Source organism: Trichechus manatus, unplaced genomic scaffold, assembly GCF_000243295.1.
Source record: "Trichechus manatus latirostris isolate Lorelei unplaced genomic scaffold, TriManLat1.0 scaffold00009, whole genome shotgun sequence".
NCBI lineage: Eukaryota > Metazoa > Chordata > Mammalia > Sirenia > Trichechidae > Trichechus > Trichechus manatus.
The window spans coordinates 20,227,446-20,252,144 of record NW_004443945.1 but is presented as its reverse complement, the minus strand read 5'-3'; the positions used below and the strand labels follow the sequence as shown (position 1 = coordinate 20,252,144).

At 40.7% G+C, this 24,699-nt stretch overlaps 1 protein-coding gene across 3 annotated transcripts in view; it reads left to right on the top strand.

The window, feature by feature from the left end:
* MATN2 (matrilin 2) overlaps positions 1-24,699 on the top strand; it is a 188,091-nt gene that overhangs the window by 111,622 nt on the left and 51,770 nt on the right. For all 3 annotated transcript variants that reach the window (XM_004370750.2, XM_004370748.2, XM_004370749.1), the window contains one exon: positions 10,877-10,999. In XM_004370750.2, coding sequence (XP_004370807.1) covers positions 10,877-10,999 — 123 coding nt within the window. The remainder of the gene's footprint in view (positions 1-10,876; positions 11,000-24,699) is intronic.

The following is a 24,699-nucleotide window of genomic DNA, read 5'->3' as shown; positions in this document are numbered from 1 at the left end:
AAAAAAAAAATTTAAAAGCTGAGAGAATACAGATGTGCACAAAATCAAAACCTGAAAGTTTGTCTCCTCTATTCTATTTCCTGGCGGTATTCCCTGCTAAAAACTTCCCTTATTCTTCCGGCATTTCTTGAAGATGTCTTACTTATTGTCTTAGTTATTTAGTGCTGCTATGACAGAAATACCACAAGTGGATGGTTTTGACAAACAGAAATTTATTTTCTCACAGTTTAGGAGGCTAGAAGTCTGAATTCAGGGTTCCAGTTCTAGCGGAAGGTTTCTTTCTCTGTTGGCTCTGGAGGAAGGTCCTTGTCTCTTCTGAGCTTCTACTCCTAGGCAGTCTTCATGTGGCTTGGCACCTCTCTTCCCCCATCTCTGCTTCCCTCACTTGCTTGTTTAATCTCCTTTATATTCAAAAGAGATTGATTTAAAACACACCCTACACTAATCCTGTCTCAATAACATAACAAAGACAACCCATTCCAAAATGGGATTATAGCCACAGGCATAGAGATTAGGATTTACAACACATATTTTTGGGGGACACAATTCAATCCATAACATTCTACCCCTTAGCCCCCGAAAAATTCATGTCCTTGCCACATGCAAAATACATCATCCCAAAAGTCTTAGATCTAGTCCAAATTCAAAGTCTCATCTTCTGAAGCGTCTGTATCACATATGGGTGAGACTTTAGGTGTATTCCATCCTGGGGCAAAATTCCTCTTCATCTGTGAATGTGCGATATCTAGAATACAAAGTATCTGCTTCTAAAGTACCCTCGTAGAACACGCATAAGGTAGACATTTCCATTACAAATGGGAGAAATTAGAGGGAAAGAAGGGATAACAGGCACCAAGCAAGTCCAAAACCCAGAAGAACAAATTACATTAGCTCTCAAGGCTTGAAAATAATCTTTTGTTCTCTAAGACCATCTAGGCAATGGCCCCACCCTCCAGACTCTGGGCGTTGGTCATGCTCTCTGAGTTCTGGGTGGAGGCCCCTCAGCCCTGGGCTTCAGCTTGGCATTTTAGGCCCACTGGGATGGCAACTCTGCTCCCTCTACTTTGGGCGGCCCCATTCTCCTAGTCCAGTCCCTCTGAGTGGCAACCCCACCCCCTCGCCTCAGCAGGCCCTGTTCCACCTCAGCCCTTCCACCTCAGCTTTGGGCAGTAGCCCCATTCTCTTGGCCAAACTGGATGGCAGCCCCATACTATGGAACCGAGCTGATGAAAATCTGACTCTTTGAAACCTAAGAGGCCATGGCCCCTCCCTTTGAGACTGAGGCAGCTCTGCTTCCTGTGCGCCTCCCAACAGTTCTGCTGATTCCGAGCTGCTCCAGGGATGGTTCTTTTCTTTTCTTGGAGAACAACAGATGTAGCTCCTTTGGCCTGTTTCCTGCCTGTAGAATTCCAAGAGGCAGACAACGTTCTTTCGTTTCGTTCTTTCTCTGTCCCCTTCAACCGAAGCTGATGGGTTTTCTGCTGTGGTAGTTGGTAGATTCATCAGTCACAGACATAATCTCTTTTAACAAAAGATTGTGAAACCACATCCTTGGTGAACATTCTAGGACACGTGTCCTTAGTTTGTACAACAGAATTTTCCAAATCTTTAAGTTTAGTTTTCATTTTGCACAGTTCATTTTGAAGTCCATCTCTTTCTTCTCACATTTTACTATAAGCTGCAAGAAAAAACTATGTGGCCCCTTTAAGATCTTGCTTAGAAATCTTCTCAGCCAGATATCCAAGTTCATCACTTACAAGGTTCTACCTTCCACCAAACATTTGAATATGATTCAGAAAAGTTCTTTGCCAGTGCTTAAAAAGCATATCACTTCCTTCATTGTCCAATCACATGTTCATCATTTTCTTTTACAGTCTCACCAGAAGCACATTTAACATCCACATTTCTGAGGAACATTCTGTTGTTGGCACCATATGTATCCTGTAAGATGATAGAGACTTTCTCTATAGCTCTCCTCACTTCCTTCTGAGGCCTCATCAGAACTGGCTTTGACGTCCGTAGTTCTACCAAAAGTTTCTTCAAGGCAATCTAGGCTTTTACTATTAGGCACCTTAAAACTCTTCCAGCCTCTATCCGTTACCCAATTCCAAAACCACTTTCACATTTTAGGTGTCTGTTAGAGCAGCACTCCCACTTCTTGGCACCAAATTCTGTCTTAGTTATCTAGTGCTGTTATAACATAAATACCACAAGTGGATGGTTTTAACAAACGGAAATTTATCTTCTCACAGTTTAGAAAGCTAGAAGTCCGAATTCAGGGTGCCAGTTCTAGGGGAAGGCTTTCTTTCTCTGTTGGCTCTGGAGGAAGGTCCTTGTCTCTTTGAGCCTCTGCTCCTGGGCAGTCTTCATGTGGCTTGGCATCTCTCTTCCCCAGTTTCTGCTTCTCTGGCTTGCTTGTTTAATCTCTTTTATGTCTCAAAAGAGATTGATTTAAGACACACTCTACACTAATCTGTTTTATTAACATAACAAAGACAATCCATTCCCAAGTGGGATTATAACCACAGGCATAGAGGTTAGGATTTACAAACATATATTCTAGGAGACACAATTCAATCCATATCACTTGTGGTATTTGATTATCATTATGATCCAGGGTTTAGCACATAGTAAATGCTTAATAAATGATTGTGGAAAAATGAATGGCACTTAAGTGTCTCTTTACTCCCAAACTTGGCCTGACTTGATTAGGGAGGCAATGTGATAAAAATACAAACTACATTTATTGAATGTTACTAAATCCCAGGCACTGTTTGAAATATTTTACATATATTACAACAACCCTGTCGGGTAGATACTATTATTACCCACGTTTTATAAGTCTCTTAATGTCTCTGCTTCAGTTACTTTATCTACAAATTGTGAATAATAATAATTCCTATCTGAAAGAGTTTTTGTGAGGATTAAATGAGTTAACATGTGTAAAGTGCTTTAAAAAAACAGTTGTCATGGCTTCAACTCCAGCTCATGGGAACTCCATGTGTTTCACGGTAGAAATGTGCCCCATAGGGTTTTCAGTGGCTGATTTTTCAGAAATAGATCACTAAGCCTTTCTTCTGAGGCACCTCTGGGTAGACTTGAACCTCCAATCTTTCAGTTAGAAGTCAAGCGTGTTAACTGTTTGCGCCACCCAGGGACTCTGTAAAGTGCCTGGAACGGTGCTATATAAGTGTTTGCTAATACTATTATTGTCATTACAATGTCTGATATGCATTAGGCAACTGGTAAACATTAGTTGAATTGAATTTCTTTATCCTTTATGATTTTTTGTCTTTTTATGAACCCTTGCATTTAATAATATGTCAAATGTATGGCAGATTTTAAAAATCATGTTGTGGTCTAGACCCATAATGATAGTGGTACATAGCATGAGGATTGAGCATGGCATTACTGCTGCCTTCAAAGCTTACTCCCACATTCTTCTATATCAGTTACCCTCAGTGAGGAGGGTATGTTTGATATTTAAGTTGGAGACAAGGGATGAGAGGATCGATTTTTATATTGAAGGGTCAAATTTTTAATTCATCAGCCATATTTGAAGCATGATTTCCTCCTCAGATGTTAAGTATTGGATTTCTCCCCTATTGTTATCAAGATTTATAGGAAATCCTATCTCTGAGTTTTTAAATCCTGCATGTAGAAAGCCAGTCATGCTTCAGGGAGGAGGGGTTTTGTGAGTCTGACTTTACTTGTATGTCTAATATATGCTCCAGGAGCCCTGATGGTGCAGTGGTTAAGCGCTTGGCTGCTAACCAAAAGGTCGCTGGTTAAAACCCACCAGCTACAGTCTGTTTCCATAAAGATTACAGCCTTGGAAACCCTATGGGGGCAGTTCGACCCTGTCCTATAGGGTCGCTACGAGTCGGAAGTGACTCAAAACAGCAATGGGTTTTATGGGAATATGTACTCAGCAAGTAAATTGATGCTACCGTTACTCTAAACAGCAAATTTGATTTTTCTTACTTTGCAATCAACAAACATTAAAATCCAAAAGTTCTTCTTTAAAATATCCTGTTTCTGCTAATGCTGTTCCTTGCAGACTGGTCCCTGTTGAGAAAACCTTGAACTGTGTCCAGATTATAAATCAGAAACTGTCAGTCTCAGGTTTTATTATCTTGCACCGAAATATCATTTATCCTGGGAGACAGCTAAAGTGATTTCTCACAAGTTGAGCAGAGACTAAATGTGGCAAGACTGACTTCAAACTCTGAGATCTTAAACTTTGTGATCAAGAGGGACAAAGAACAATATCCAGGAAATTACTCTTTCCATTTGTAAAGGAGAGTATAGCAATTTCAGGCAAAAGCTACAGAGAATGGATTTTGTTGAAGTAGATGAGACCTTGAAACAGTAGAGGCATCACTAAGTTACACACATAGATTGCCTTCATACATCTGCCCCCTAACCTTGGCCTCCCTTTTTATGAGTACAATTTTGCAAATAAGGGAAATTATGCCAAGAACTCAAAACACGCAACAGAGAATGTCAGAGTTGAATGGACTAGCTTGCCAGTTGAGATTGAGTTGACTCTGACTCAGGGCGACCCACCCCGTGTATATCAGAGTAGAGCTGTGCTCTATAGGGTTTTCAGTGGCTGGTTTTCTGAAGCAGATCACCAAGCGTTTCTTCTGAGGCATCTCTGAGTAGACTTGAACTGCCAACCTTTCGGTTAGCAGCCGAGCACATTAACCATTGCGCCGGGGACTCCAATGAACTAGCTGTTGTTAGGTGCTGTCGAGTCAGTTCCGACTCATAGTGACTCTGTACAACAGAACGAAACACTGTCAAGTCCTGCGCCATCCTCACAATCCTTGCTGTGATTGAGCCTTTGACCTCAAAAAGCTTAGGTGCCCGGAAACAGGCTCCTCCATGTCTAGCCGCTGCACTGTGGGCTTACTCTGCTGTCTCCAGCAGCCTGGCAGCTAAGCTGTAGTCAGTTCTCAACTCAAGGTGAGATTTGACACCTTTTAGTTTTAACGGCCAGGGTCTTGGGACCCAGGAATCTCTGAATCCTGTCTTTCCCACGGCCCCTCTCCCACTCAGTTCCCCCAGAGAGCTGTGCACACAAAGAGCAAAAGTGAAATGAGAATCAAAGTCTGGAGACGCCAGTTTACCCAGTGTGAGTGGCCCTGTGGTTGGCTGATTAATGGAAAAAGTCATTTAAAGAGGGGACTCATAAAAAACTACATATCCAAACCCATCCTACCCATTTTGTTTTTATTTAAAACACATTAATGTACGTCTAGTAAAAATCAGTAATTTTATGTTGATTTGAAGAAAAAATTTGATTTTCTAAATCTTTCTTGCATAAACCATACCTACAACGTGTTGTCTCTGATTTTTAGTTTGGGATCCTTTAAATTGGAGCAAAAATTTGAAGACGTCTATAAAATAATCTAAGGGCAGAATCCTTGTAAATTTTTATGAATTTTTCCCCAGTCTTTTACACTTGTTTCATCCATGACTGGTTCTACAGCAATTTTGGCTAACAAATGGCCTTAAGTCTTTCCAAAGCATTCAACTTATTTTTTAATTAAAAAAAAAGAAAATCAATTTCTTTTGGTGTTTATATTTTATTGTTTTTCATAACGTTTAATTATATTTACAGTAACATGTATAAATGCCGTATGTACTTGGAAACAAAAGCAACTTTGACTCTTATAACAGTGATTCTCAAATTTTAGCATACATCCAAATCACCTAGAGAGGTCGTTAAAACACAGATTCCTGGACCCCACACCCAGAGTTTCTGATTCAGTAGGTCAGTGGTACCCATTGCTGTTGATTCAATTCTGAATCATAGCGACCCTATAGGACAGAGTAGAGCTGCCCCCCATAGGGTTTCCAAGGCAGTAATCTTTACGGAAGCAGACTGCCGTATCTTTCTCCCTTGGAGCAGCTGGTGGGTTCAAACTGCCAACCTTTTGATTAGTAGTCGAGCTCTTAACCACTGCACCGCCAGGGCTCCTTAAGTCAGTGGTTGGGCCCGAGAATTTGCATTTCTAACAAGTTATCAAGTGAGGTTGATGCAGCTGGTTCACAGCTCGTTCATGGACTTCACTTTTTTTTTTTTTTGACATTTTATTGTGTTTTAGGTGGCAGTTTACACAACAACTTAGTTTTCCATTCAATAATTCATACACAAATTGTTCCATGACATGGGTCGCAATCCCCACAATGTGTTAGCACTCTCCCTGTTTCTACCCTGGGTTCCCCGTTTCCGTTTGTCCAGTTTCCCTATCCCTCCCTGCCTTCTTATCTTTGCTTTTGGGCAAATGTTGCCCTTTTGGTCTCATATAGTTGATTATTCTATGGCTCACATTCCTCTTGGTGCTATTGTTTATTTTATAGGCCAGTCTATTATTTGGCTGAAAGGTGACCTCTGGGAGTGGCTTCAGTTCCAAGTTTGAAGGGTGTCTTAGGACAATAGTCTCAAGGGTTCCTCCAGTCTCTATCAGGCCAGTAAGTCTGGTCTTTTTATGAATTTAAATTTTGTTCTACATTTTTCACCCAATCTAATGGGGACCTTCTGTTGTGTTCCTGGTCAGAGTAGTCAGTAGTGGTAACGAGGTACCATCTAGTTCTTTTGGTCTCAGGCTAGAGAAGCCTGTGGTTCATGTGGACCATTAGTCCTCTGGACTAATTGCTTCCTTGAGTCATTGGTTTTCTTCACTCTTCTTTGCTCCAGCTGGGAAGAGACCAATAGTTGTATCTTAGATAACTGCTCGCGAGCTTTTAAGATCCCAGATGGTACTCACCAACCTAGGATGTAGAACATTATCTTTATGAACTATGTTATGCCAATTGACTAGGTGTCCCCTGAGACTCTGGTCCTTAGCCTTCAAGCCCAGTAGCTCAGTCCTGTGAAGTGTTTGGTTATATCTAAGAAGTTTGCATAACTGTGCCCCTTATGTGCTCTATTGTATATAAGAATATACATGCGGCACATACAAATATGTATGTTGAAATATCCACAACCATACCTATATATGCACACAGGTGTCCTCCTGTACAACCTCCCACACCTATTTAACATATATATCTGCCTATATATTCACTCACAAATTATTATCTGTTATTACTTTTGTTGCAGGATTGTATATGTCATACTATTTACCGTAGTTGTCCTTTATTCTTGCATACCTCTCAGTGTCTTCCTTTGCCTTGGTCATATTGTGCTGACTTCCCCCATATTGTATATTGCCTTTTCCTTCACCAGAGTTAACACATGTCTACTATCTATTTAGTGATTCTCCCTCCTTCCCCTTCCCATCCCTGTTAACCATCAAAGAATGTTTCTTTCTGTGTGTAAACCTATTCTTGACTTTTTATAATGGTGGTATCATACAATATTTGTCCTTTTGTGATTGACTTATTTCACTCAGCATAATGTCCTCCAGAGTCATTCATGTAGTGAGATGTTTCATGGAGTCATCATTATTCTTTATTGTTGTGTAGTAGTCCATTATATGTATGTACCACAATTTGTTTATCCATTCATCCATTGATGGACATTTAGGTTGTTTCCATGTTTTTGCTATTATGAATAGTGCTGCAATGAACATAGGTGTGCGTGTGTCTATTATTTCTCTAGGATATATAGCTAGGAGTGGGATTGCTGAGTCATATGGTATTTCTATCTTTTTAAGGAAATGCCATACTATTTTTCATAGTGGTTGTACCATTTTACATTCCCACTGGCAGTATATGAGAGTTCCAATCTCCCCACAATCTTGCCATCATTTATTGTTTTCTGTTTTTTTTTTAACTGGTGCCATTATTGCCAGGGTGAGATGGTATCTCATTGTAGTTTTGATTTGCATCTCTCTAATGGCTAATGATTGTCAGCATTTCTTCATGTGTTTGTTAGCCACCTGAATGTCTTCTTTGGTGAAGTGTTTGTTCATGTCCTTTGCCATTTTTTGGTTGGATTGTTTGTCTTTTTGTTGTTGAAGTGAAGTTTTCTATATATTTTAGAGATTAGATGCTTATCAGATATGTCGTTGCCAAAAAATTTTTCACAGTAAGTAGGTTCTCTTTTTACTCTTTTGGTGAAGTTTTTGATGAGTATAAGTATTTAGTTTTTAGGAGATTCATGGACCTCACTTTGAGAACCAGTAAACATACAACTCAGTCAATGGGAGAAGTGCACAGGTGTTCTAGAGCTAAAGTGTTCCCCAACCTTGAGCATTTAGCATACTCTGGGCATCAGTCACAATCTTCAGAGGTAATGAAAAACATTGATCGACCAGGAGTTGGTTAAGTAGATGTCAGTTAAAAGAGCTTCTTCTGTACCACTTATTAAACACCTGAGCTAACATTGGATACTGTATTCTTGAGCATTCTGGAAAAGACTAGTTTGCAGTTTGGGGCTTAGACTTGAGGCCCAAGCAAAACCTCCAGCCTCTTCCCAGTCTAAATTTTGGGGTCAGCATACTCAGGTGTGCTCTGAGGGACAGAGATGGCTGGCTCAGAAATTACACTGTGTGACGAGAAAGAGAATGTTCAAGAGGGAGGTGGAGCCTAGGTTTTTGCCTTTTAGGTACAGTGAACTGCCTACGCATCATTGTGGCACTACCTACGTCTGGGAACTTTGAAATCAAATTAGCAACTTCTCTCTTTGGAGGAGATACTAAGAAGTAGGTGGCCAGAGGTAGGCCTGGCTGATTGAAGGTATAAGGTGTATAGAGGCAAACACTCAAATCGGGGATTGGGAGATTTTCAAGATGCCCAGTCAGAAGAGATTTTCAAGATGGCGGGCACAAGGAGGCTAAGGTAAGGAGTGCTGACTGCTCATACAAGCCAGTGTGAACCACAGTATGGCCAACTCCCAGAACACTCAGACTAGGGCATGTGCCAGGGCTTGGTACTCTGATCCCAATGTCACCAGTGTCACCATTAATTTCTTTAATGAGCCATTGATTTTTGAAAGATGAGAAATTAACTTTTAGGAGGATTTGGTGCTAGCTCATTGTATATGTTGTGACTAAACTCCAGCAACTGGCTAATGTCCTATGATGATGTAAGAGTACATTAAGATCCGTTCCCACCATAATGATTTGGTTATTAAACCCACAATATTAGGTGTTACTAGAACACTGTAGGGAGGTGAAGTTACAAAAATGATACTTTAGATGACAACTTAACAAAACCTGGGAGCAAAAGTATAAACACAACACAGATTATTGCCTTTATTGTTCCTTTGAATCCTTTGATGATTATATTAAGTGTGTCATTATTTCCTCCAAGTATAGTTTTTTTTTAAATTGTACATGTGTTAATTTTGCAGATTCCACTTCCCTGTTATTATTATTAAAACTTTTGTTAGAAAAATGTTCTAAGACATTATCGAGGGAAACATTTTTTAGAGGAAAAAAAAATCATCCACAATCCTAACACAACAACTATTTTTATTTATTCCCAGGCTTTTCCTTAGAGATGTATTGTTGTTGTTCTTGTTGTTGTCGTTACTTGCCATCTAGTCAGCTCCAGCTCATGTATAACAACAAAACGTTGCTCTGTCCTGTGTTGTATTTTACTTGTGAATATGCAATTTTGAGATCTGCTTTTTCACTAAATTGTATTTGCCTTCCTATTTACAATTATGTCATCATAATTATAATGTTAAGTATGGTCTAATGCCCCCAAACAAAACTCCTGATCTTCCTCCACACAACCTACTCCACCCACGCCCCCCACCTCCATCTTAGTTAACGGAACTCCACCCTTCTAGCAGTGAGCACTGACTGGTAGAACAGTGGTTAAGTGCTCGGCTGCTAACCAAAAGATGTGGCAGCCTGCTTCTGTAGTAAAGATTACAGCCTTGGAAACTATATGGGGCAGTTTTATTCTGTCGTATAGGGTCGGAATCAGCTCTACAGTAACAGGTTTGGTTTTTGGTATCCTTCCAAGTGCTCAGGACCACGTCCCTGGAGTCAGCCTTAATTCCTCTCTTTTTCTCTAGCCTCTAATCACCTTTGTCTAATCCAGTAGGAATCCTACTGGCCCCATCTTCAACATATACCCAGAAAACCACTTGTGTCCCCCTGGTCTCCCAACTACCATCCCGGTTTAAGCCTCCACCATTCCTCGCAGGGATTACTGTAGCAGCCTCCTACCTGGTGTTCTGTGATGACACTTGCCCTTTATAGTCTGTTCTGTTCAGAACCCTCTAATGACTCCCAGCTCACTCAGAGTAAAAGCCAAAGTCCTTGCATTGGCACACGGGTCCCCTCCTGATCTGCACCCACTCTTAGCGCCCACCTCTCTCTCTCTACTCCAGCCACCCTGGGCACCTTTCCCCATTACTAAATGTTCGTCTTATTTTCTAGACTTCCTCTTTTTGCCACTGTAAATAATGCTACTACATATAACTTATTACATATAATTATTTTTTTCTTTTTTTTCAGTTATTTCTTTGGGTCACATTTTCAGGGTGAACGTTGTCAAATTGCCTTTCCAAAGGATTTGTAATGCCACCCACTGTTAATAATTCTGTTTCTGTGCTGTCTTGCCAGCTTTGTGTTTTATCCTGTCTTTATTTTTGCCAGTTTAATAGGTGAAGTATGCCTTTTGATAGCTTTGATTTACATTTAATTTTTAAATACAACTGTACATATGTTCTTTAGTTTATCTTCTAATATAAACTGCCTGATCTGAACTCCTGATTTTTTTTTTCTTTGCAAGGAGAGGCTTTTTATTCTTATTTATATTCCTATTTATTTATCCATACTTGTCATTGAGCAACAATATGAATCCATATTTATATTTGTTATAAGTATGCTTCCACTCTTCCATTACCTTTACATCTGTTTACAGTTCTAATTCAACTCTGAATGTGTGTTACTCTCTACAGCTGTGGACTATTGTGCCTCGGAAAACCATGGATGTGAACACGAGTGTGTAAATGGTGATAACTCCTACATTTGCCAGTGCCATGAAGGATTTGCTCTTAACCCAGATGAAAAAACATGCACAAGTAAGTGATACCAAAAAAAAAAAGAAAAAATGCTGTAGTAAGGGTACTATGACTATGGAAATCTCCCAAGCATGGATTAAAACCCATTGCCGTCAAATCCATCCGACTCATGGCGGACCCATGTGTATCAGAGTAGAACTGTGCTCCACAGGGTTTTCCATGACTCTAATCTTTTTGGAAGTAGATCCCCAGGGCTTTTTTCCGAGGCATCTCTGGGTCGACTCAAACTTCCAGCCTCTCAGTTAGTAACCAATTGCTTATTCATTTGCACCACCGAAGGACTAAGCATAGATTAACATATGATTATGTGGTAGAGGTCTAATACCTTCTACCCCTATTCCTCCTTTGTCAGACCGTTCTTAACTGGACAACGTCTACAGTCCCACTATATCTCAAAGTCACCGTTTAAGGAAGCTGACAGAAGTGTCTTGTATCTGGAGACCATAGGTAGGGTGTTCTTCCAGCATCTACTGAGTGTGCTGGCAACCAGACCACCTTACTTCATGTTGACTCAGCCAGCTGTGGTAATCAGTATTAACAGGGTTTAAGAAATATTTTCATGGAAGCTCTGTGGCTTGTGGGCTTCAGCTTCGACTCTACACAAGCACAGGAAAATCGCTGAGCTGAGAAGAGTTGAATGTGGTTGCTTCTGGGTGGGGTGGGGTAGGTGGAAGAAGGTTGCAGAGAACTGCTCTTCCTTTGATTGAACTGTTTAGTTCTATTTGATTTTAACTGTATACATAAAATTAAAAATAAATTTGAGCTCTCAATATTGGAAAATAAAAATCTATAAAGTAAAGTTGACCACTAGTTTTGCAAAAGTATTCCAACACATTGTTTTAAATATAAAGGTAAAAGCACTTAAGGGACTGTGTGTAGAGTACTAAGGTTCACTTGAGAGAAGCTTGTTTCTAAAGTATTAAGGCCCAGCATTTTTAAAGAGTGAAGTTTAATAGGAATTCAGAATAAGTAAGACATCTCTGAAACATACATCAACGAGAAAATAGGACTTAATCCATAAAAAAGGGGGCACATTAAGTCAAAAATGTACGTTTATGGATCCCCCCAACAGATATGAATAAGGCACGGTTCTTTTTGGATGAGAAGATACCTTGTCTGAGTCTTGAAGGCTGAGCCATCATTCACCAGGCAAAGAAGGTTGAGATGGGGGGTTCCAGGAGGAGGAAAGATATGTGCAAAGATATGAACCACACCAAAGTATTTTAGATCTCCATGCCCGGCACATACCTGGCATACGACTGGTGCTCAATATTTGGTTATTGAGCAAATAAGTAAATGAATGAACTGCTCTATTTCTTATCTTCCTTCTCTTCTGAATATTCTGAATTATAAAATAGCTGCCTGGGTTGTGGTAAGGGCTGGGGAGGTATGGTTGCTGGGCTGATGAGTAAGTATTTCCCATCAAAGCCAGAGGCCACGTGCTGCCAAACTGCTGCCTCAGCTCAGATTCCAGCTGTTTTGTGTTACCTGAATGATCTTGGGCAAGTTATTTAAACCTCAGTTTCCTTCATTGTAATAAGGGTCAATAATACTGCCTACTTTACAGCATTATCTCAAGAACTAAATGAGATAATTCATATACGCCACTTAGCAAACTGCCTGGTCCTGAGTAAGTTCTTGCAAAGGCTTTAAATTAGTTAAGTATTTATTGCACATATACCAGTTGCCATCAGGTGGATTCCAACTCATGGCAACCTCATGTGTCAGTGTAGAACTGTACTCCGTAAGGTTTTCAATAGCTGATTTTCAGAAGTAGATCACCAGGTCGTTCTTCCAAGGTGCCTCTGGATGGACTTGAATCTCCAACCTATCAGCTGAGTGTGTTAACCTTGCACTACTGAGGGACTCCATCGAGCATATTCCTGGGCTAAGTTTAAAGGTGCATAAAAAATTCAGGACTTGGCCCCAGCCTTCTTACTGGAAGCTGGTGGGCAACACAAGCCAGACCCACACCAGGCAGCCTGGCCACAGTACAAAGCATTATATGACCAAGGACCCACAGCATGATGCAGACGAACCCACGGCAGGAGCTATAGGAAGAAGGAGTTAGACTAAAACAGTTGGCGCTGTTGTCTCAGCAGGATGAAGCTGACAGTAAAACACGTACCAGGACCGTTCTCTTTCCTGCCTCTAAAGGACTCCTTCCCTGCCTGGGGTCACTTGATTTCCAGCCCCATCCCTAGCCCAGTTCCCATGTGGCTCAGCATGTCTCCTATCACAGAATTCCTTGGGGCATGGAGAATTATGAATCCCAGAATGGGGCAGGCAAAGAGGTCTGAGCCCCAGACTCGGACTCTGGAACAAGATATGCAGCATACAGGGACTGAGAGAGGAGGTTTGGCTGGGAGTCAGAGGAGGGACAGACGGATCCAGCTGGGAGGTCTCACCAGCTAGGCTTGGAGCCCGGGAGTTCAGCTGTCTCTGGGCCCTGTCAGACTCGAGACCAAGAAGTGGGCCGTCCTAACACTTGATTAGAGAAGAGCTCTGGAAAAGCTGACGGGTCTGGGCAGTCAGCATCAGGGAGATGTGTCCCCTTAAACAAAGGCCCCCTTTCCACCATGCTTGAAGGAATGGTAGAGAGCCAGACCTTGGGAAGGGGCTGAAAAGAGAAAGGAGACACCCTGAGTACTTGGAAAGTTGTGAGAGTAGGAAATAAGGCAAAAGCCCGATTGAAAGAACTGAGACACTTGGGAGTGCTCCAGGTCTGTGGCAGGAACAAGATCAAGGACTGAGAAATAGGGACCAATTATAAGGTCAGAAGCACAGGATGGAGGTAGAAGCTCAGAATCAAGGCAGGCATCCCGTTAGTAATTAAAAAGGCGTCACATCGGGTTCAGTCACGTCAGCCTTGCTGGCATTGTAATGTTGAGAAATTTTGGGAATGTTTTCCTGCTTCTCATAAACTTGCAAAAAATAACAGATACTCTATTTCTTAAATTTCAGTCATCCTTAACTCTATTTTTAACCAAAATGATATTTGAAAGCTAATACAATTAGTAAATGTATAATTATTGTCTAAATAATGGTAGACTAGTCAATGTAATATCTGAAAACTAAACCAAACCCATTGCCGTCAAATTGATTCCGACTCATAGCAACCTATAGGACAGAGTAGAACCGTCCCATAGGGTTTCCAAGGCTGTAATCGTTATGGGAGCAGACTGCCACATCTTTCTCCTGTGGCGTGGCTGGCGGATTCTCCAAGCATAATTAATTTATGATTAAACCAGAATGTACATAATTGAGCTTTATGTTCTTGAACAAATAATATAATTTAAAATATAGAAAGAGTGTTCACAAAAGCACCACCTTTATAATTCCTTACCCTAAGCAACCGATTCAAGTTTATCTGAATATATTTCGGAAGGAGAAGATTGGAAGTTACCATCAACTCACAGACTTTCTGAGATCTAATTTGAAACCATTACTGCTAAGCTAGACATGAGGACACTCTTAGATGTTCAGTGACTTTTCACTAGAATGATAAATGGAGGACTTCAGTCCACTGTACAGGGATTCTGTGTCTTTGGTGTCAAGGAGACTGGGTTTCAAGTATAATGCTTGATCTACTAACCTTTCTAATACCTGTAATGATGAGTAAAGTCAATTGTGGACACTGACTTTTGCATGTGGCTATTGGTGACCCAGTGGTCAAGAGCTATAGCTGCTAACCAAAAGGTCAGCAGTTCAAATCCACCAGCTGCTCCTTGGAAACCCTATGGGGCAGTTCTACTCTGTCCTATAGGGTAGCTATGAGTCGGAATCGACTGGAAGGCAATGGGTTTGGTTTTTTCTTTTCTTTTCTTTTCTTTTTTTTTATCATTTACTGACTTTGAGATCATTATGCTCATTATTTTTCAGACTTCCCTGATGGCTTTGTTGACATTTTCATCCTTATTTTTCAAATAGAATGTTTTTGCACACGGTTAAAGATTGAAAAGGATCCCTGGAGGTGCAACAGTTAAGCGCTTGGCTGCTAACCGAAAGGTTGGCGGTTTGAACCCATTCCTTGGGAGAAAAGTCCTGGTGATCTGCTCCCGTGAAGACTGTAGCCTAGGAAACCCTGTGGGGCAGTTCTACTGTATCCTACAGTGTCACTATGAGTCAGAATTGACTCGACGGCACACAACAACAACGAGGCACTGAATGAATATTTGGTGCTTGCATTAAAAGTGAAACACAGGAAAATGAAGTAATTTTGTACAGAATTAGCAATCAAAGATCTAAAAAATACTGTATTGGTCATCAGGTTTCCTGGCTCTGATGTAGTTAGCCTGCTGAGCCCACTATCTTCCTACAGCCTGCAATATGCCACGTATTTGTGTGCAGTCCTGTCTGCATGAATTAAAGACTTTCAGGTTGGAAGGGCCCTTAAAATTCAACCTGGTTCTGGCCCAGCCACCCATCCTACAGTGTCCCCACCCTACCAACATCCAGCCTGTGCTTGAATACCCCCACTGACAGGAAACTCACTACACCCCATAGCAGTCAATTCCACTTTGTACAGCTCTGACCCATAGAAAGTGATTCCTTAAATTGAGCTGATATCTACTTTCTTGTGCTTAGAGGCCAGCAGAACATATGGAGCTTCTCTCATATTCCTTGATCACTATGAATGAGTCATATCAGAATAATTTAATCTCATTTACTGGACTATCCTGGCACGGAAAATGTGGTAGCAACTGTATCTAGACTTCAATAGACATTGGACCAATTTGCTAATGAGAGCCCCAGCCAGATGGAGAAATGTGTGCTAGATGAAAGAATGACTGGTTGGGTTTGTAACTGGCTGAATATCAGTACCTAGAGCATGCTGACTACAGGCAGTCCTTGGTCGGGTTATGAACTTCTGACTTACAGACAATTCGAACTTAGCCTTTAATTTTATGTAAATTTGCCCTCGCTTTGAAACCCTTGAACCCACCCCTACTCCAACAAATTCATCACACTCACCTTCACTTGCGGCATGTGCAGCTTTTAAATCATTGAAAATGCTTTGAGCCTTTTCTTGCACTAAAAGTAAGGCTAACTAAGAACATATGGACCTGTTCTGACTCACCTACAAATTCGACTTACAAACAGCCTCAGGAACGGATCTCGTTCATCACCCAGGGACTGCCTTACTGAACTGAGATCCTCCTGAAGGGAGTTTTTTAGGCAGCCTGGTGGGAGGAAACCTCAAGAAGGGCATGAGAACGCACTTCCATTCTTAATGAGCCCTTATTGGTTCTTGATGGGCACTATTTCCTCCTCTAAATGCTCACAAAACACTCTCTTCAGAGTAATACCAATAACCATTTTCTTCATTCAACAAGTATTTGTTGAGAACCTACTAACTGCCAAATACTGTTCTAGACACTGGGCATACTGTAAATAAAATAGGCAAAAATCTCTGCCCCCACAGAGCTTATGTTCTTCTGGGGCAACATTAGAGTGTTGACGTTGTTAGATGCTGTCGAGTCAGCTCCGACTCATAGCGACCCCATGTACAACGTAACGAAACAGCGTCATCTTCGCAGTTGTTGCTGTATTTGAGCTCATTGTTGCAGCCACTGTGTCAATCCATCTCGTTAAAGGTCCTCCTTTTTTTTTTTTTTCTGCTGATGCTCTACTTTACCAAGCATGATGTCCTTCTCCAGGGATTTGTCCCTCCTGATAACAGGTCCAAAGTAAGCAAGATGAAGTCTTGCCATCCTCGCTTCTAAGGAGCATTCTTCTTCCAAGGCAGAACTGTTCATTCTTCTGCGAGTCCATAGTATATTCAATGTTCTTTGCCAACACCATAATTTAAAGGCATCAATTCTTCCTCGGTCTACCTTATTCATTGTCCAGCTTTCACATGCATATGAGGTGATTGAAAATACCATGGCTTGGGTCAGGCACACCTTAGTCCTCAAAGTGACATCCTTGCTTTCTAACACTTTAATGAGGTCTTTTGCAGCAGATTTATCCAATGCAATATGTCATCTGATTTCTGGACTGCTGCTTCCATGGGCATTGATTGTGGATCCAAGTAAAATAAAATCCTTAACAACTTCTTATTTTCTCCATTTATCATGATGTTGCTTATTGGTCAGGTTGTAAGGATTTTTGTTTTCTTTATGTTGAGATGTGATCCGTACTGAAGGCTGTAGTCTTTAATCTTCATCAGTAAGTGCTTCAAGCATAAGTGTAGTAGGAAAAAATAGAGGGGCAATGGTCTCAACAAGAAAGTGACATTTGATCAAAGACTTCAAGGAGGTGAGGGAGGGAGGAGACCTTTAAGGCAGAGGGTACACAGCATGAGGGTAAAGGCCTTGAGGCAGCAACTGTGCTGCCCGGCATGTTGAGGAAGAGCCAGGAAGCCGTGTGCCTAGAATTGAGTGAGAAGGTGACAGTAGTAGGCATTGAGATTCAGAGAGGTAACAGTCGGGCCAGATCCCTTAGGTCTTTGCAGACCATCGTAACGTCTTTGGTGTTTATTCTGAGTGCCATGTGGAGCGATCTGTACGCTGAACAAATAATCGTAGAAGCTGGACTTTATGAAGAAGAATGCAGCATCAGAATTGGAGGAAGACTCATTAACAACCTATGATATACAGATGACACAACCTTGCTTGCTGAGAGTCAAGAGGACTTAAAGCACTTACTGATGAAGATCAAAGACTACAGCCTTCAGTATGGAGTACACCTCAGCATAAAGAAAAGAAAAATCCTCACAACTGGACCAATTTCAATATTTTCCCCATTTATCAACTGGATCATGATAAATGGAGAAAATATTGAAGTTGTCAAGATTTTCATTTTATTTGGATTCACAATCAATACCCATGGAAGCAGCACTAAAGTAATCAAACAACTTATCGTGTTGGGTAAATGTGCTGCAAAAGACCTGTTTAAAGTGTTAAAAAGCAAAGATGTCACTTTGAGGACTAAGGTGCACCTGACCCAAGCTATGGTATTTTCAATCGCCTCATATGTATGCAAAAGCTGGACAATGAAAAAGGAAAACCAAAGAAGAATTGATACCTTTGAATTATGGTGTTGGTGAATAATATTGAATATACCATGGACTACCAGAAGAATAAACAAATCTGTCCTGGAGGAAGTACAGCCAGAATGCCCCTTAGAAGCAAGGATGGTGAGACTTTGTCTCATATACTTTGGACAAGTTATTAGGAGGGACCTGTTCCTGGAGAAGGACGTCATGCTTGGTAAAGTAGAAGGTCAGCAAAAAAGAGGAAGACCCTCAATGAGATGGATTGACACAGTGACTCCAACATTGGGCTCAAACATAGCAACGATTGTGAGGATGGCCCAGGACTGGGCAGTGTTTCATTCTGTTGTACATAGGGTCGCTATGAGTCAGAACCTACTTGATGGCACCTAACAGCAAAGAACAACAATGCGGAGCTGTAGTAGAGTTTTCAACAGTGTTATCATCTGATTTCAGATTTTTAATGGGATCGTTCTGACTGCTGTGTTGATACTAACTCATATTTTTTTTAAACACTTTCCTACTTAAGACTCTTTCACATTCATTCTCTCACTTGTAATTTTTTTCTGGATAATCTTGAATGATTGATGTCCAGCTCACTACTCTGGAGGTTTCAGAAACCATCTTCTTCCTTTTGAAATTTGGAACTATACTTACCCTTCCATTCCGCAGATCTATCTGGGGTGACCAACTCATTCCTGTTTGCCCAGGACTTTGCTGGTTTTAGCATGGAAAGTCCAGCATCCTGAGAACCACTTCAGTCCCAGGAAAACTGGGACAGTTGGTCACCTAAGTCCATCTCTTGGTTCTTCAATCTTCCTCAGAAGTCATTAACTGTAGTTCCACAGTTGCATTTGCAAGTTCTCTCGGGGGTAAAATTTATCTGTGCCAGGACAATTAGTACCTAAGAGGTTGCTAACTCACAGATAAGACCTAGAGGATCGATCACACAAATAAGGTCAAGTGGGTAAAGTAAATGTGTGGCTCAGCCAGGTATAATCAATAGGGCATTGGCTCTCAAAGTGTGGCACCAGGACCAGGAGCATCAGCATCACCTGGAAACTGGCTAGAAATGCAACTTCTGGAGCCCTGCTCCAGACCTAGTGAACCAGAAACTGGTGGGGGGCGGGGGGAGCAATCTGTGTTGGAACAAACCCTGCAGGTGATTCTGGTGCGAGTTCAAGTTTGAGAACCATTGCAGTAAGGAGTGACGGGGGCTGTATCCAACTGGAGCACACTCACCTTACCTTTGAAGACATCTAAACTCAATTAAAGGAAAACCTGTGCTGGTCAAACAAAATGTGTGGGAGCTCTCATGGTCTGCAGGCTTCGTCTGCAGCCCCTTGAATCTTCTCTTTCATATGCCCTTTGCCCATCTTGACTTTTACTACCCTATCACTCTAGTTTCCCCTAGGCTTTCCAACCTGAAAATTATTCTCCTTGAAAAATAATTGTAGAGTTTTGTGTTGTTTACATCAGCATTTTATAGTAGCCCCAAGGAAACTGAGAAGTATCTTTTGCTGCCCTTAGTATGCTGAGTTTTAGCTGCTTTGACACCATTTTTATAGCCACACTACTGTCTTTTGTTTGTGCTCGTAATCTATTCCTTTCCATATTTGGTGCGTGCCCTGTTAAAGTCTGAGTTTATCAGCGAGCTTTCTCTGCAGCCAGAGTGGCTCATTTGGTATGTTTTCCATTTTCTCCCTTACTGGAAAGATTTGTAATAGGTAAAAAAAAATTAACTTTCTATTGCTTCCCAAGTTTTTGAAATAGGCTTCCTTGCCTGGCCATAGAAAGATGTCCTGTTCTGTTTTAGTTTCCCTTTTCTTGTCTTTTCTTTCTAACTTTTTAAAATTTACTTTCCTGGGCAAAGAAACTTGCTCCCAGTGCTGTTGCCATTTTTATTTCCCCAAATGCACATTCCTCCTTGTTAAAAAAAAAAGAAAAAAAAAATTAGGACCAAAGTAACAGTTGAGTTGTCCTGTCTTAGCTTCCTGGTGCTGCTGTAACAGAAATACAACAAGAAGGTGGCTTTAAAGAACAAAAATTTATTTTCTCACCGTTTAGGAGGCTAGAAGTCCAAATTCAGGGCACTGGTTCTAGGAGAAGTCTCTTTCTCTCTTTTGTCAACTCTGGGGAGGAACCTTGTCTCCGCTTCTACAGTTTGGTGTTCCTCGGTTCCTTGGAGATCTTCATATGGCATCTATATTACTCCCGTTTGTGCTTGCTTCTGTCTAACCTGCTCTTTTTATAACTCAGTAGACTGATATGACCTCATTAACATAAGAAAAATCCTATTTCCAAATGTGATTATATCCACAGGAACAGGGGTTAGGATTCCAACACATATTTTGTATGGACACAACTCAATCCATAGCTTGTCCCTTCCTCTACTCTCTGAGGGAAAAAAATGGTAAGATGTTCTGTTTTTAGCCAAATACACACTCTAACAGAACTCCAAAGAGTTCAGTCATCCATCACTTCCATTCTCTCTGACATTCATGTCAGAAGTGCCCAAACTTGTCTGGCCATTGGGTTCTCCTGGGGAGCTGCAAAAAGTACTGGTGCCTTTGTCCTACCTCCCCGAGACTGTCGTTTAATTGATATAGGATGTGGCCTGGGCTTTGGAATTTTTTAAGATCCCCAAATTATTCTAATGGCAGACAAGTTTAAGAACCACTGCTCTAGGCCATTTTTCTTTCTTTCTTCTTATTCTTCTTTTTTTTAAAGGGGGTAAATACGTATGTAACAAAACATTTGCTATTTCAATATTCTTCATATGTACAGTTCAGTGACATTAACTTATGTCCATTATGTTGTTCAACCATCATCCTTATCCATTCTCAATTTTTTTTTTCATCATAGGCCAGTTTTGACATTGAACGACATCAGCTTCAGTCATTTCTTGCATCTGGCCAGGTGGCCTATCCTGAACTCCACAATTTAAATTATGTTTCTTAATAATCTTATGCTCAGCTATCTCCAGCATGTGTTTGGAGTTGTAGGTTTCCAAACATCCAGCACCACTTCATCATTCTTCATAACAGTTGTGTTTCTTTTGCATCAAGAAGTGTTTTTCAGACTGTGTTCTAGAGAACTCACATGGGAAGGGGAGTGGGAGAGAAGTTGCTGACCAGGTTTCAGACATTTCCACCTTAAGTTCAGCTGTAAAAATGGCGGCCTGGTGTCAGACCTCCTTGTCTAACTTCACAAAGGGGAAGGAGAATGAGGATCAACATCAGCCCAAGGCTGATTCCTATGAGATGGAGGTCAGACATACCTCCTCTCTTTAACCTTTCAATTCTGACACCAGCCGTCCCTCCCATGGCACTCTCACTTCTCTGCTGGGTTTGATACTTTGTTGCAGTGGCCACACAGAACTCACAGACCATACTCACAGTTATGAGGTTTATTAGGGAAGTAACAGGTTGCAATTCAGGATCAGAAACGACTCAGGATAGTTCTTCGGTCAGGACAGCTTCTCGGCTCTGCCTGCAGTCAGGCCTCTCTCTCAGCCCCTCAGTCTCTGCCCTGCTTGGGCAAGTGTTACAAAGCTCTTTAGCTCCGCCAATAAATGCCCAGAGGCACCCGACTCTGCCATTTCCTCAGGCTGAATGTGCTGAGCTCTCGCACAGAGCTCAGTGAGTCAGAGACTCCGCCAAGTGCCCTAAGACATCCTACTCATATACCAAGCCTCCTGCCCAAAGGCACTCACACCCAGGGATGGATTACCCAATAAGCAAGGTGTGCACAGACTTACTTGTGCTTACTTACTAATCTACAGTGCACAGTTTTGCCTGTTTTTCACCACATTCAAAGATGTGGTGGAACCCATGTGAAATTGTACACAGATTAGTAAATAAACACGATTAAGCCGTGCATGCCTTACTTGCTGGTTAATCCGCCCTTGGGCACACCCACTGTAGCTGCCTCACTCCGTGGGCCAGGAAGCCCACTGCGTTATCTCGTGGTGGTCTCATGGTTCTGCTGCTGCCATTTCTCAGCCATGCTTACCACCCCTTCTCATCGTCTGGTGCCTTCTTTGATGTTACACCTCCAGGATCTAGGAGGTTCTTAGCACAGAGACCCTGGATCCAAAAGACGCATTCCACTGACGGCTCTTCCTGGTGTTAGAGAGATATCCCCCGTCTCCACTTCTGGAACTGGCTCCCTTTAAGCCTAGTGGGATGGCAAAACTGACCAATCCCCTTGCTAGGGTTCCATACACCTTGTTTGCACAGTCCCACCCTCCTACAAAGGTTCCATGCACCTTATTTGCATTATTAGCAGCTGTCTAATCCTCTTGGTGGGCCACAAATATCTTATTTGCATAGTCCCATCCTATCATTTTCTGGAAGTCACAAGACCATGCATGGCTAGAAGGGCCATATTAAGTAATTCACTGCACTGCATCAGTGAAAGGAACTGTGCTTTCAACTGTTTTATTTATTAGTCCTTCTAGGTAAAATTTCATTTGAACAAAGTGTTTAGATGCTTAAAAGTTTGAAAACTACTCATATAGAGTATATAGCCCCTCCTAACCACGGTTGTACTTTCAGTTCCTATCTCCCCAAAGTCCAGTGATACCAGTGAGCTCCATAACTACTGCCCTGTATTGAGATCCCAAACTCACTTTATTTATTGCCTGTATTTTGTGTTTTGGATATAGACATCTGAAGCTATACATATGGCTCCCAGAAATGTTCTCTGATTATGTTGTCCTCCAAATCACTGGGCACCTCCCATACAGTTCTTTTTTCTATATTATTTATGCTGTTTTCCATGGGAACTAGTTTCACAATTATGGAATGTATATATTTATTTTAAATAGTTTTTCTGATTACAAAAGTAATGTTCTCATTGTAGAAAACTGGGTAGTAAGACAACTCTAAAGAATAAAATGAAAATGATCTGTAATGCCATCACTCGTAGATAACCATAGTTAATACCCATTTGGCACATGTTTCTCCTGTTTTTGTTTTATGTACATATGGATATATTTTTACAGAGTTGAGCTCATACTGTATAACATCAAATAATGAGCATTTTCACATGCCATTTAAACTTTATCAAAAACATTTTAATATCTGCATAATATTCTATCATATGTATATAATTTGTTTGACAGGTGTTTTTGGCTGTTTATTTAAATTGTGTTGTGATATACGTCCTTGTGTGTAAATCTTTGTCTGCATTTCTGATCATTTTCTTAGGAACAAAACATAAAAGGAAATTTACTGAGTCAAAGGCTATTAACATTTTTAAGGCTTTTAATGCATATTCCAAAATTACTTTCCAAAAACTTTGTCCCATTTTATATTGTACCATAAGTGTTTTAAGGAGGCCATTTACAATTTTTTGCTAATTTGCTAGTGGAAAATTTTTTCTCATGTCTTCGATGACCTTTTTTTCATAAATTATCAAATTTATGTGTATTTTTTTATTGGCGTGATTATTTGATTAATAAATAATCGCCTCCAATGTAAGAGGTTATAAGGGATCCCTATAATGTCCCTAAGGATCCCTGGGTGGCCCAAATCATTTGTATTCAGCTGGTAACCAAAAGATTGGCAGCACTGAGGAAGAAAAGGCAGGCAACAACAACGTAATGGCCCTAAAGGCAAAATCTTTATTTTGCTCACGGATGATTCTCAGTGCCAGGCGCTTGGAAGATGTTCAGAGAATATTTATTAAATGAATGAATGAGTGAACAGTAACGTTAACAGTATTTTTTTTTTCATTTTTCTCTTCTTTAAAAATTTTTTTCATTCTTTTCTATTTTTGGGACTAACACTTTTTACGTAATTATTAAACCAATACCAAACCCATTGGCACTGAGTCAATTCCAACTCAGCAACCCTATAGGACATAGTAGAACTGCCCCGTAGGTTTCCAAGGAGCTGCTGGTGAATTCAAACTGCTGACCTTTTGGATAGCAGGCCAGCTCTTACCTACTACGCCACCAGAGCTCCTTATGTAATTATTAGACATTTCTATTTCTTCTTCTGTGACTTTTCTCTCCATGTCTATGTCCTTGACTCCTTTTCTACTGGAATCTTAGCTGTGCAACTAATACAGGTAGTCCCTGACTTACAATGTATTCAAGTTACGATAAACCACACTTAATGACCGTCTTTTTTTTTTTTGTACATCTTGTATTAGTGATATGTACTACATACAATGTTAAGCATGTAATTTGCTGATGCTACCATTATCTGTAAGTTTACATGTGATGTTTACAAGCCCCAAAGACAAATAAAGATGGGATTTATAAAGATACTGATAATGAAAGGCAATAATAATGAAAACTGAAAAACAAAAAGAGATTTTCTGCTTATGTCACAACTGACTTACAAAGGACTTGATGGGACTGTCAGAGTTATTGGAAGGCAATCCTGTTGTAAGTCGGAGACTACCTGTAGCTAGCATGGCCTTCAAAGTCAGAAAGACTTTGGTCCAAATTTTGTCCAAATTTTGGTGTGACTTGAACAAGTATCTTAATCTCTCTAAGCTTCATATTCCTGTCCTGCAAAATGGAGATAATATTAATCCCTACCTCATCAAATTGTCTTGAGAATTAAATGAGATAATGCACGTTCAGTACACGGCCCATAAAATATTTAATAGATGTTTAACTTTATAATCTTAAAAATTTATGAGTTATTAATACAGTAAAGTATATTAATTTTTGTGTCATTATTTA